This window comes from Electrona antarctica, assembly GCF_951216825.1.
Source record: "Electrona antarctica genome assembly, chromosome: 11".
NCBI lineage: Eukaryota > Metazoa > Chordata > Actinopteri > Myctophiformes > Myctophidae > Electrona > Electrona antarctica.
In genome coordinates, this window is record NC_136792.1 from 17179160 (window position 1) to 17192915 (window position 13756).

Sequence of the window (13756 nt, forward strand, 5' to 3'; positions counted from 1 at the left end):
AAACGTAGCATTGCTAACACTTGTAGAAATAGTGGAGGTGTGTGATTTAGAGGGTGACACTAGACTGTTAAGTGATTTAGTTGTTCAGCTGCACCAAGCCTGCCTTATCTCCAGTTCCTCTCTGCATTGGTCCTGGAGGAAGTAGCCATGCTCAGCATGCACTGCGTTGTGCTCCGTGGGTTGGGCTCCAGTCCGGCTCTTGCAGCTTTAATTGAATCATTGCTTACACCAACCCTTTGGAAGATTTTTCAGTTCATTAAAAGTTCAGTGTTTCAGGTTTGTTGCACTCCAGATTACGTTAAATTGTGTTTTGACAAGTTTAGTTTCAACGTCCAGTACAGGTCTCTGGAGGGAGATTGATTAGTGAGATAAGGTCTGTCTGGAAAGACAACAGCTGTGTCCCCCTAAAATGGAGAAAGATCGAGGCGCAGTACTAACAAAATCTGAATGTTGTGTCCTTTGAAGTTTGTTTTGTTGTATGTATGTATTAACAAAAAACGTTAACACTTGTACTACAGTGTATTAGGACCTTAATCAGTCATTGAAACACATTTTGGTCTGGCCCTGGACAACCCCCTATGTACAGTCAAATCTTAAGTGTCAATTTAAACCCGAGAGTGTATAAAGGACCGTTTCAGGTCCATTTTGTGCGCTCTCAGAGTGAGTCTCTGGATTTGACTGTGTAATATATTCTCTTGCTTCTGCCTCGCTCTGACAGGGGAGTTAGTAACAGTTCATCATCATGGGAAACTGGAAGTGAGAGACATCACTCTCCTCCGATCGACTGGTGAGTCTGGTGATCATTACAACTTATTTAATAAAGTTGTAGCATAAAGACGAGGCTGCGTGAATCGATTGTCAGTTGAGATTAAAAGATTATACTGCACCGAAATTAATAGGCCTCAGTCTAGTAAGTATAATATACAAAATCAAGACATTTTGTCTAATAGCAGAACTAATGGAAAGTGTATTATTTAGACACTTTGGCAAAGGCCAATCACTAGCAACTCTGAGACGGCCAGACAATGGGAGGATTTGGAGTGAGTATCCTACTGATGTGCTCTCATAGGAACATAATATATCAAACAAAAAAAGGAGTTGACAAAACCCTACCTCTTCTAACCTGGAAAGTATATGACACTCTTTCTTTCTTTCTTTCTTTCTTTCTTTCTTGTGTTGCACAAATTAAGAGTATCTATATTGACCCTCGCCCACCCTGTATCTTATCTTTTGATTGAATAATTAAATTGATTGGAATCATTGACTGGAATATTACAATTTGGATGATGGCTATTTCTGTGACATGTATATGCCACAGTTTAAATTATGGCATCATATCATATTAGTTTATAAAATGGCCTAATGCTGATGCTGACAGATCAGACCATAAGCAAATATCACGTATAATCTATAGACAACTAAGCACCAGTGAAGGTGAAAGTGTTAAATTAGGTCAAATATATATGCTAATTAATCATTAGTAGCCTAATTATGTAGACTTGGTCTACTATAGAAATAGATGGGTTGCTTCTACTGAAGGAGGCTGGGTTGCGTCCTTGCGTGTATCTCCTACATGTTATGGCCATCGAGTGTCGCTGTGCGCGCGTCCACGGCGGTAGAGAAATCTGGTCCGACCCGGACCCCGACAGAATCTGAAGGGTTTGATATTGATAGAACTGTTTCACGTGAGAAAGTGGGTTTTTAGCATGGCAGACAGACAGTGAAAGGAGAATCGTCAAGGAGGATAGCGATACATGCGGTCGGAACTGTTTGCAAATAGTTCGGGAGTTTTAGGAGAGTGGGGTCTGACTGAGAGTGAAGGAATTCATTCCGAGACGGAGACCAGACCAACGGCCACGACACCAGACATGAGTCCGAGGTAGGTGTTTTGAGACGGGAGAGAGGAGTGCGATGCCGTGCCGTGCATGAAGTAGAGAATACACAACACACCGTGTCTGGACGAGCGCTCTGTGGCAGAAGGCAGATGAGACCCATAGTCTGTTGTAATGTGTAATTTCAAATGAGTTGCTCTGAGTCCTTTGGTTACATTTTGTTCACTATCGGTATCGGTTAGGTAAGGTTACAATTTACAAGTTGACTGTTGATATTCTGAACGCTTGGTAGTTTTGGCTATACTGTAGGTGTCTGTGGTTGCCATGTCAACGAGTAGCCTGCTATCACTTGTTGCATGTAGTCGCATCTGAATAGTTTATGATGTCTAAACACAGTGATGATCACACGGGATCATACAGGTGGAGTCACTCCATACACATGACATCACACATAGGGTAAAAATAAATAAAAGGAGTGTAGTGCATCATAATAGCAGGATGACATTGGAGATTTTGTTTTTTTTATTTTTTTACATGACCCGTTACAATATTAAATTCAATGGACTGGATCTACTGGAGATGTTAGTTTATATGGCAGTTTTGCCAATCAGTGTGAAACAGGCCATATATCTTTATCTTCCAAGGGGATCTTGTGACTACAGGCCGCCAGCAGCATAGCACATTTAGCCCTATCTGCATCTCGCCTTGAGGTGATGAGGGGGAAAGGCCTTTTACTGATATGATATAGATCAGATCAGGTGTTTAGGCTATATATATTAAACCACTTATAGTCTATAAGGCAGGAGGACACACATGGTTACCGGTGAGAAGGAGAGAAGTGACGCATTCTTTTCTTTAACGCCTAATCGACTATACCATGATTACCATCTCATTATACTTTGGTTTAACTTTAAACTTTCTTTCTTGTGTCAAACGTTGCATTGGGGCTGCAGTGACATACAGTAGGCTAAGTGCCTGTCTCTTTAAGACGATGTGTTGTGAAGTTCAAGTTGGGGTCACATGAAGTTCCTGCCCTCTATTTTACCTTTTAGTTTTATTATAGACTGACATCACACGGGGCGCTAAAACACTTAAGAGGCGCATAGAGGCTCCATTATCATCTCAGCGAGCGTTATTGCCTCCACTCAAAAATAGCCGAGGAAATTACTAAGAATAAAAAAATAGGAGGAAACTGGTGCTGTTCTAGGCACGTATTTTTTATAGGAGGGGATGAAAAAGAGGAGAGGAGGGGCACGGAGAGAGAGAGAGAGAGAGTGAGAGAGAGAGAGAGAGAGAGAGAGAGAGGTGGGTGGGTGGGTGGGAGGAAGGACGTAGAGCGCAACAAGAAATTCATATCAATTAATAATAAAAAAGAGTTGGCAGACGTGCTTGGAAAACTGGCATGGATTTTGGAGGCTGGCAGTTCAAAGTTGACGCGTCAGATATGACTCCAACAGACTGTTGAGATGATCATTAAGGGCGACTTAGATCGGATGGCAGAAGAGATCGGGCATGCAGGTAAGAAGATGCCCTCTTTAGACTTTACTCAAGCTTTCAACAGCGAACAAGAAGCAAGGGGAAATGTAGCCTATAGCCTAGCCCTATATAACTTGTTTTGGACATTAAAGTGTAGGCAGTATGCTACAGCAACATGTTACATGGACTTTCCTTTCCCTTTGTTTCTTTTATTTTATTCTCTTATCATGGAAATAACTTTGCGCGTTTTATAATGCAACAGTTATTGTTTCGTATGGAATTCAATTATTTTTTATATCAATAATGGCATATTGGCATTATTGGCATATTTATTATTTACGTAAAACAACTCATATTCTAAATTAGGCCTATGTATGCAGGTGATTGTATTTCGAGCCTATTCTGACATACCATAATTTATCCCGAATAGCCTTTGCGTGATTCTCTAAAATCCTGGGACCGATGATCATTACCTGATATGATCTGTTAGACAAAAGAATACAAAGTGTAAACACTCATACGTAAAAAAATACCAACATAAATTGCCAAAAAAGAATTGGTCGTCTGAATTAATACAATAAATATATATAGCCTATTGTTTGACTGCAGAATGTGATGCACCACAACCACCTGTGGATTAAGTCGCAGCATGGTGTTGAACTGGAGAAACGTTTATGTATTACGAATGTATTTGCAATTACATGTTTTTCTTAATTGCTGATCTTAATTGGCTCTTTTTATAGCCTAAAGATTAGGCAGCAGAGCTTGAGGAACGAGTTGCTTTATAGCTCTGTTGACAGACAGGTAGAGAGATGGCTGATATTGTTTAAAAGAAACAGCTGTGTGTTGCTCCACCTTGCTTGCTCAAAGGCCTGCGTAGTTTTGAATGATTTTCCGGAGATAAAGGATGTGAGACACTTTCAGACAGAGAGCTATGGTTTCACGCGCGTTTACGTTTGGTGTTGTGCTTAAATGTGAGGACAGATCAGAGAGGACAACGTATTGGTATAAGGAGCTTTATATATAACATAACGCACGAAAAACAGTCAAAGTAATGCTGTTATTTCAACCTGACATCTGATTCATATAGACTCAAATTAAGCAATGACTCGAGCCTCAGAGGGCATTATAAAGTCGTAAAGCATTATTAATATATGCTATCTATTGAACTATTATTTATTTAAAAAAAATATATTATTAATAAATATATATAAAAAAATCTGTAATCATATAAAAATGTTTCAACAAGATGTCAGACTTATTTCAGACGTATATCTGAACATCTCCAATGTGGAATCGATTAGGCCTATAGGCTATGTGGTTAACATAAAAGTGGCTAAATGTATTATAAGATATTGAGCTCAACTTGAGGAAAAATATTACACTTACAAATGTTATTGTTTTCAGACTTTGATCATTTCCCTTTTTTCTGAGTATATTTGACAGTTAGGCTAACTAAAATAATGCATCTTCAAACTGTATCATAATTGTATCACATTAATGTCATATAGTATAGCTCATGGCTGACATGCGGTAGCCTATATTAACTGAGTCCAGGGTTTGTGAATGTAAATCCACGTTAGTTCACATATGGTAAAAGTGAACATGCATGCAGGAGGCATGGAGCTGTGCATGCGAGGTGTTTTATAAACGCATGATGAAATTCGAAGCGTCGATCGCGGTATACAGCTTTCGGATAGAAACCTCGTATCTGCATATTTGTTTTCGTCTCGTGGCCTGTAAAGATTGTCCAACATAAATTAATTCGTGGAAATTATAAGTTAATGCCACGTGTTGTGCGCTTGTAGATCGGCTATTCACTATTTTAATTAAAACAATATATGCCTAATCATAAAAAGGAACTGCTTTGGACATACAAGGTTTCCACCTGACAGCAACGATATAGCATATGGCTCTAAAAACGAAACGTCTGCCTCCTCCTGATGCAAGCCTTCTGCAGATTCTCACTTGTGAGTTTCTGAACTTGACTGACTCGCTTATAGCGGCTGCTACTTCCGCTCCTCATAGTTTTAAAGTGCATGAGTTTCATCACTAATAGTTTCATGCTGCTCAACAGCATTTGTCCCTTTCACGATGAGACCAACATTGTTCTTCAGTGTAGCCTATACTTTCACTTTGTCCACTAATACTATATAGGCCTACTCCTGCGACTCCAAATAAAACACAGTCAGAACTTATTATTTCATAAGATGCTGACTTTTTAAGCAGATGTTGTCATGCTCAAACCAATAATTGATAGGCATACAGGCCTACACGATAGTCTTACAAAATAAAAATAAAACGACAGCAAATTGTCCTTTTATTATAGTCATCATATAGGGCCTAAACGTATTTTGTTACACGTGCCATGTAAATTAAAATAAAACGAAATAAAATACCATTACAAGCTTCCATCATTCGAAGCTTGTTCAGGCAGATATCTAATTGTTTATTATGATAGACAGTAAATCTAGAGAGATAGGGAAGTCTAGTCTGCCCGCAGCAAACTCACCCGCACAGACACAGCAGTCAAAACATTGTCATATTGAACCCTTTTAAGAGCATATAATGTAGGCTATATCAATCACCCAAGTATATTTAGCTTTTCAAGAGGTTAGCCTTTATGATAATCCCAGAGCCATCTCTTTAGAGGCGTAGCCTACAGTAAATTAGACCTATAGTCAAAATACACATGTGCTTGTTAGCTGAATATTCAGATATAGCCTACAGCGTTTACAAGAGAAGCCTGCAGGCATTCATTTTTGGCTGCTTTCTAAATAGCCGATATTTGCCACTTTGTGAACTGAGTGTGTGTTAGATTTTCAGATTAAGGGTTTAAAATGCCTATCTGCGCCCCCGAGCATCTAAACAAATAGTCAAAATAAAGGTTGTTATGGGCCTATATCATTGTCAATTAACCAATCCAAAATATTCTTCTTCTTTATAGGCCTAGAAGGGATTACTGTAGGACTGATTACTAATCAGTTTAGCCCTAGTCAGTCAATTAACATTTTCATTGCGGTATAGGCAAAACAGGTGCGTGCAGCACAGAAATACATGCCGCTTCTCCAGTGAAATTATTATTTTACAAATATAAAAGCAATTAGTTTGTGTCACAGACTCACAGTGGCTCTGCATGTAAAATTAGATCCATCAGACGCGAGGAATATTGAAAAATGACGGGTCAGAAGAACTGCATTTGAGTGTTCCCGAGTGTGCGTGTGTGTGCGCGTGCGTGTGTGCGCGCGCGCGCGTGTGTGTGTGTGTGTGTGTGTGTGTGTCACAAAGCGCCGCGCATCGGGCGCATGGGGAAAATGTATATGCGCGAGCACAGCGTGTCATCACTCACCGCGCGGTTCACAGCGTTGCAGGCCTATTGTTAACCGCCTATATAGGCTAGCACCCCCTGGCTGCCCCCCATGTTTACAGACTTCACTTCAACATTGTATGGGGATATTCTGCAGATTAAATACATTACATTTACAGTAGGAATAAACTTAAGACCACTGTGAAATCAAAGCCAGAAGAGAGACCAGACGTGGAAACAATATTCATGCTTTCTTCTTCTTGTTGTTGTTCTGTTGTTCTTTCTTTCTTTCTTTCTTTCTTTCTTTCTTTTACAGACTTCAACATTTATTTATTTAATGTATTTATTTTGTGGATTGAACATACAGCCAATCCAATAGACCTGTATCCAGAATCCAGATCTATGTCTAATCTATCTAACGTCAACAACATTGGTTGAATTTGAGCACATACCTATAAGAGCCTGTACTGTACAGATACTGTATTGCTGTAAGCCTGTTGTCAAATCTGCTATGGAGTGATGTATGGATGAAGACAGCTATGCTAAAGAGCTCTCCGTCTCTGTTCATCTGTTCATTTTACTGGGGGCATTATAGGCCAGTGGTTGTAAAAGTGGTGTCTGTCTGGACAGCCCCAGGGGTCCTTGAGGGGGTTCTAAGTGGTCTGTGGTCCTCAGCCAAATTAGTTAAAATAGCATAAAAATAATTTTGACCACTACTAACCCTATGCATCCGTTATTTTCAAAACATCTTTAACAACACATTATCTTGTACGGTGATGTGATGGCCCCTTGCACAACATGTTTTCCGTTGGGGGTCCGCGGCCAAATCCATATTAATTTGGGGGTCCTTGGCATGACAAAGTTTGAGAACCATTGTAATATAGGCTACTCAATGAAATCAACAAGACGAGGATGCACTTCAGTCAGGAAGACCACGATCGGATATATTTATTTAGTTGCTTGTTTCCCATCAGTGAGACTAAGCCCTTAGGGAGGGTTACAAACGTTTTCATCTCCTAAAGTAAAGCATCTTCAGACACCACTGTTTGAACAATGCATCCTGAATAATTTCTATAGTTCATATAGTTTACTTTATATGTGGTGCAACAATACACATGAATATGTGAGTGATACTGAAGTTTTTACAGTGCTGTGTGTGTGTGTGTGTGTGTGTGTGTGTGTGTGTGTGTGTGTGTGTGTGTGTGTGTGTGTGTGTGTGTGTGTGTGTGTGTGTGTGTGTGTGTGTGTGTGTGTGTGTGTGTGTGTGCATTGGAATCCTGCTGTTCTTCTTGAGTTAAACTATTGAACCATCCAATTTTGCCATGATTTACATCCCGTGCGCTCAGCGTTCCTTATATGACTGGGTATAGAGGAGCAGCCAGACCTATCTTTTTTTGGACACATCTTTTCCCCACAGGTTTATACCTGCTGTTCATCACACTTGCAAAACATTCACTTTGTTTAAACCTTCTACTACTTCTGGAATACTTTATCAGCACACCAGCAGCTTAAAAACACTCATCTCTGTTTTTTTCTCCTCTTTTTTTTGCTTCTTATATTCTCCTTCTTAATTTTCTCTGAAAACTGCTGCAGAGGAAATGAGTGTGTTGACTTGAGTTTCTGATAATGACAAAACCATTGCAGCCACTCAGCCTTATAGCAGAAAGTCACATACAGTATATCCAGTGGTCTTTGTACACTATACACCTTCCCATGCTTCTGTTTCATTGGCTATAATTAATCAGTGAATGATTGTATTATTTACTTAATTGCATGCATTTACAAATAGGCCTATACTTAAAAAATAAATAAAAGGCGTGTTGTTGATCATTACAATAAAGAAAGAAAAATAGAACAAAAACAGTTAAATATATATAATTAATATTATTATATACTACACATTTTTCAACATTTTCTTTCTTTTCTCTTTTTAGCTTATTACCCAATCTTTAAGCTATTTCGGGCTTTGTGTTAATTTAACTTTAAAAAACGCACGCACACACACACACACACACACACACACACACACACACACACACACACACACACACACACACTCTGTTTCTCTTCTTCTCTCTTCTTTGACACACACAATATTTGGCAAATGACTAATTAATGACATTAGTTTTTATTATTTTATCAAGTATTATCATTATTGTGTGCCATTTGAAATGCAGATGAAACATGATGTTTACAGATGTGTGTTGTTGTTGTTGTTGTTGTTGCAGGTGGCGGTCTAAAGACGATGTTGGATGCCATGGAAGTTCCAAGTCATGCTAGGCACCTCCTCCTGCAGCTCAACAGCCAACGCACCAAGGGCTTCCTGTGTGATGTTATTATCGTGGTGCAAAATGCCCTCTTCAGAGCTCACAAGAACATTCTGGCTGCCAGCAGCCTCTACCTAAAGTCGCTGGTGGTCCACGACAATCTCATCAACCTTGACCATGAGATGGTGAGTCCAGGCGTTTTCCGGGTCATCCTGGACTATATCTACACCGGCCGCCTGAACGAAGGAGACCCCACCTCCCCCACTGAACCCAACCTGGGGGCCGTCTTGGCTGCTGCCAGCTACCTGCAGCTGCTTGATTTAGTCGCCCTGTGCAAGAAGAAGCTCAAGAGAAATGGCAAGTACCCCCCACGACCAGCTCCTGCATTCCTGCCCTATGCAAAGATGGCGCCCAATAACATGGGCTTAGGGAGTGGTGGCAGGTATAGGGTTCCTACTCCTGTCATTCAGTCCTGCCCTCCAGGCGGAGTGGTGAATAGCCACACACCCCGTGCCCCACCACTAGAGGAGCTAGTTCCCCACCCCATGGCCATTCACGCTGGTGAACTGTACGCTCCCACGTCCAACCAGGGCTCTCAGGTGTTCCCTTCGCCACAGTCCGCCGCCCAAATTGGCCCGCGCTCGGCCCACCCTGAGAGAAACTGCTCACCCATCTATGGCCTGGACTTGTCCAAAAAGAGCCCCCCCTCCCAGTCACACCTGGGACATGCTCTGCCACATAACGATGATGAAAGAGGCGGGGCTCTGAGTGGTCGTGGCAGCCCTGTGGCAGGAGCCAACGGGAGGGCCTATCCCTCGGAAAAGATGGAGGCATGCGACCAGGCAGGCTCTCTCACGCCTCTCCCGTTCCCTCACCTCAACCAGCCACTCGGCCCCCATCTCCCCCACCTGCACCGCTCCAGTTCACATGGCCCAGACCACTACTCGTGCCCCCTTAGCCCTGACACCCCCACAGACGCTGGAGAGACAGCCAGAGAGATGGGCAACATCTACCGCTGGGTGAAGCACGAGCCCCCGTCCTACATGGCCGAGGACGAGGAGGAAGATGAGGATGAGGACGATGGGGGCGGACACGGAGAGCGGGAGAACCACCGCCAGCATCACAACCACAAGGCTGGGGAGGAGAGCGAGGGGGCGGATGATAAGAGCGGCTCGGGCAGCGAGGAGACGGGCAGCAGCGAGGGTCGGCCGTCCCCCGGGGCCATGGGGAGGTTCCACATGCCCTACGAGCCCGAGAGCTTCGGAGACAACCTGTATGTCTGCATCCCCTGCGACAAGGGCTTCCCCAGTTCTGAGCAGCTCAACGCACATGTGGAGACGCACACGGAGGAGGAGCTGTACAGCAACTCTGGTGGCGAAATGGGGAACAGCAACAATGGAAATGCTAAAACCAACAGCAGCAATGCTAACGGTTACGGAAGCCTGAACAGCAGTAGCAGCCTGAACAGCCTGTCCCACCTTGAGAGTAAGTCCAACCAGGGGCTCGGTTCCGTGGGCATCGGGGAAATGATGCGCCCCTACCGCTGCTCCAACTGTGAAAAGTCCTACAAAGACCCCGCCACGCTGCGCCAGCATGAGAAGACCCACTGGCTAACACGGCCGTACCCATGCAGCATCTGCGGCAAGAAGTTCACCCAGCGCGGCACCATGACGCGCCACATGCGCAGCCACCTGGGCCTCAAGCCTTTCGCGTGCGATTCCTGTGGCATGCGCTTCACTCGCCAGTACCGACTCACCGAGCACATGCGCATCCACTCTGGGGAGAAGCCCTATGAGTGCCAAGTGTGTGGCGGTAAGTTCGCCCAGCAGCGAAATCTCATCAGTCATATGAAGATGCACAGCAGCGGCGGGATGGGGGCGGGCCTCACCGCCGATGGGAAGCTCAAGCTGGACTTTGCAGAGGGGATTTATCCTCTGAGTAAATACACAGCAGAACTGGGACTGAAGCAAGAAAAGGTCAACGAGCTCCTCATCCAAGCCCAGCACCACCACTTGGTGGCTGACGCCAAGGCCATGGACAGCCTCTATCCGCTGTCCAAGCTAGCCGCCGACCATCTGGGTCTCACGCACGATAAGTTGGACATCATGGGGGTTCTTCCGCCCCCACAGGCCCTCTCTCCCCACGCCCGAATCGAACGCTACTCACCCAGCTAAGGCCACGTGACCTGCATCCATGGCGACGATCTGTAGATGTTTGTGCACTCATGGTGTACGTTCCACCTCAGCTCAGTATCTGTTCTGCACCTCAGGCCAAGAGCTTTTGGTCTCCTGGTGCGTATGGAAAAGTGTAGAACTGTCCTAAGTGTCCTCCTTTGCAGCCTTTAAGTCCTTTACAGTGCTCCTTTAAAAGGAAAGACTGTGCTATGCCGTGACCAAGGAGCACTCACTCAAAGCAGTGCAGTATTTATGTACAGTGAATGCAAACACATTAGTTTTTTTATCAAGCCATTGAGCCAAAGCAACAGATTCAATACCAAAATGAAATAGGCTTTTTTTTTCTTACTTCCTTTTTTTCATAATTTATTTTTTGTATGTAGTGAAATTTAAAAAAAAAAAAGGGGGGGGGGGAGGGGGGGACTGTTGCAAAGAAGTGTTGCAATCTGACCCTAAACCTGTGTACTATTAAGTATTGTATGTGTACATAACTGAACAAAGCACATAAGGACAAGATTCAGGGCTTGTGTCCAGACCAGAGCGGATCTTTTAACCAAAGATAAAGCCTGCTCTTCTGGACTTTAAAGAAATGGGAAGACCTTTTAGTGACATGCATTAGACATGCATTGTGCATCTTCATATGACTGATGAGATTTCGCTGCTGGGCGAGCTTTTTGTATTTCTTTTGGGGTACTGGACAATGTATGTATCTCATTCTTAAGCTTTCTACCCATCATGTTCCTGCTTCTCTAGTCACGAGGAAATGACTAAACAATGACAGCAGTTGCTTCAGCATTTAGGTAAAGTGATCTATGCTTATTTTCACACCAAATTATTTGTAACACACTCCCTCATATTTTGTTGTAAATCAAGGCTTATATTAAGTGACAGTAATAGTAGCTTAATCACTCTTACACTCAGCACATAACCCTTTGAACTCCCAAGCTCCCTTTCATTTCTATTCTTCAATTTGCGTTTTGACTAACATCACATCGCCCGTAAATTGTTATTGAAAAGCAGCAAGCACAGCCCTGTGATCTCATAACTGGGACACGAGAGCACATACCCAGATGATGACACACCAATCCCTGTTCATGTGTGTAGTTTCATCCCCATGGTAGATAGAGCACATGGGTGTTGCCTCTGACATTGTGTAATATTTACAATGGTGGATGCAGCTGAGGAACTGTCAGCAGAGAAGGAGATATTGAAGGCAGTGTCCAGGGTAGAATCAGTCACACAGATATCTGTCACTCACTACCAGCAATAACGGCATTCACCGGCCATGACTCCCCACGCCTTAGCAATAGTCCTATGTTACGTCGTACAGCAAGTGTTGCTCTATTCATTTGACCTTTCTGACCTGCTCTCCCATGTTGCTCTCTGTGAGCCTTGCTACTGTTGACAGGCCAAAGTGAGCGTTCCACACTGTCACTGCTGTTTTCCTCCTCAACGCACGCACGCACGCACGCACGCACGCACACGCAGGCACACGCAGGCACACACACACACACGCTCACACAGGGAGCCGCCAATCTGATGTATTATTAACGGGTGTTTGGGTGCTCCCTGGAAGCTTGTACTGGGGAACAGCACATCCCAGCTGCCGTGCTCCAGTAAGCCCTGTGAAATCCCACTTTCTCCCTAACAATTCACACATCTTGTCGGCCTGATGTCCCATTTCATGCCTGCCATCCTGCCCCTCTGATCCACACATTAACATGAAACCCGAGACTAGCAATTGTCTCCCATCCTTGCCGCCCTCCCTGCCGGTGTCAGGCACAACAAGAATGACATGCTTCTCTGTTGGCTGACCGGCGATTCCTCCAGCTAGAAAAGAAAACAAAAGAACACTTAAGGGTTGTGGGTTGAAGGCACATTTTTGTCTTCAAATGTTTATTCCAAAGCATGCTGGCCTTTTCCTTTGCCTTGACTGTTGGATCGTTTTAGATTAGAAGTTGCTGACCACTATAGTGCCATTGCCAACCTCAGTGGGTGAATGTGAAGACTAAAGCCATGAATGCACTGTGATAGGCGTTGTGAATCTTAAAGACTTACACTCAGCTTAGAGACAATTTGCCCATCTATGGGGACTGTTTTATGTTGTTTTATTAATGTAACAATATTGTAAGGGCTTCATTTCAGTAGCTTATGATCATATCAAGGATGTTTGTTTTCTTTCACATTATTTCCCTTTCTATCAGTTGATCTTAACCAAAGCAACGCATGTGTTACTGATGCTTACCTCAGGACTGAACCCGGCAGGGGGATGCAAAACTCTAGCAAACCAACAAAAAACAATAATCACACACAGGCACGTGCATATGCACGCACGAGCACGCACGCACACACACACACACACACTTTGTTTCTTTTTCTTTTTTATATTGTATGGGGACGGTTGTCCTGTGTTAAACCTGTGGTTAATTTTTTCATACTTACAACCTTTTGCCTATTGCAATTTTATGGTGGAGAGATGATAACATGTTATATTAACAACATTCTTTTGTTTTGTTTATCTTACGATGTAGTAAATGTTTCCATTTGTATTGTCCTCAAAGAGGCTTGTGTGTGTGGGTCTGACCAAATACAATGTTTTGATAAGGCAAAGTCATTTATTTTTGGTAGCATGTTAAAACTGGCTGTTTGGTAAACGCTGAGTTACACCTCTGTTGGCGTGTCTGGGTTTAGGTGCAACAA

The 13756-nt window shown here is 43.2% G+C and overlaps 1 protein-coding gene across 2 annotated transcripts; it reads left to right on the plus strand.

The window, feature by feature from the left end:
* Positions 1–1770: 1770 nt before the first annotated feature.
* hic1 (hypermethylated in cancer 1) lies at positions 1771–11368 on the plus strand. 2 transcript variants are annotated; one of them, XM_079514419.1, is made up of 2 exons: positions 1771–1879; positions 8844–11368. In XM_079514419.1, the coding sequence occupies exon 2, from the start codon at positions 8861–8863 to the stop codon at positions 11054–11056; it is 2196 nt and encodes a 731-aa protein (XP_079370545.1). In that variant the 5' UTR covers positions 1771–1879; positions 8844–8860; the 3' UTR covers positions 11057–11368. The 2 variants fall into 2 exon arrangements, with proteins under 2 accessions (XP_079370545.1, XP_079370544.1); XM_079514418.1 differs by lacking the exon at positions 1771–1879 and adding an exon at positions 3250–3350.
* The last annotated feature ends 2388 nt before the right edge of the window (positions 11369–13756 follow it).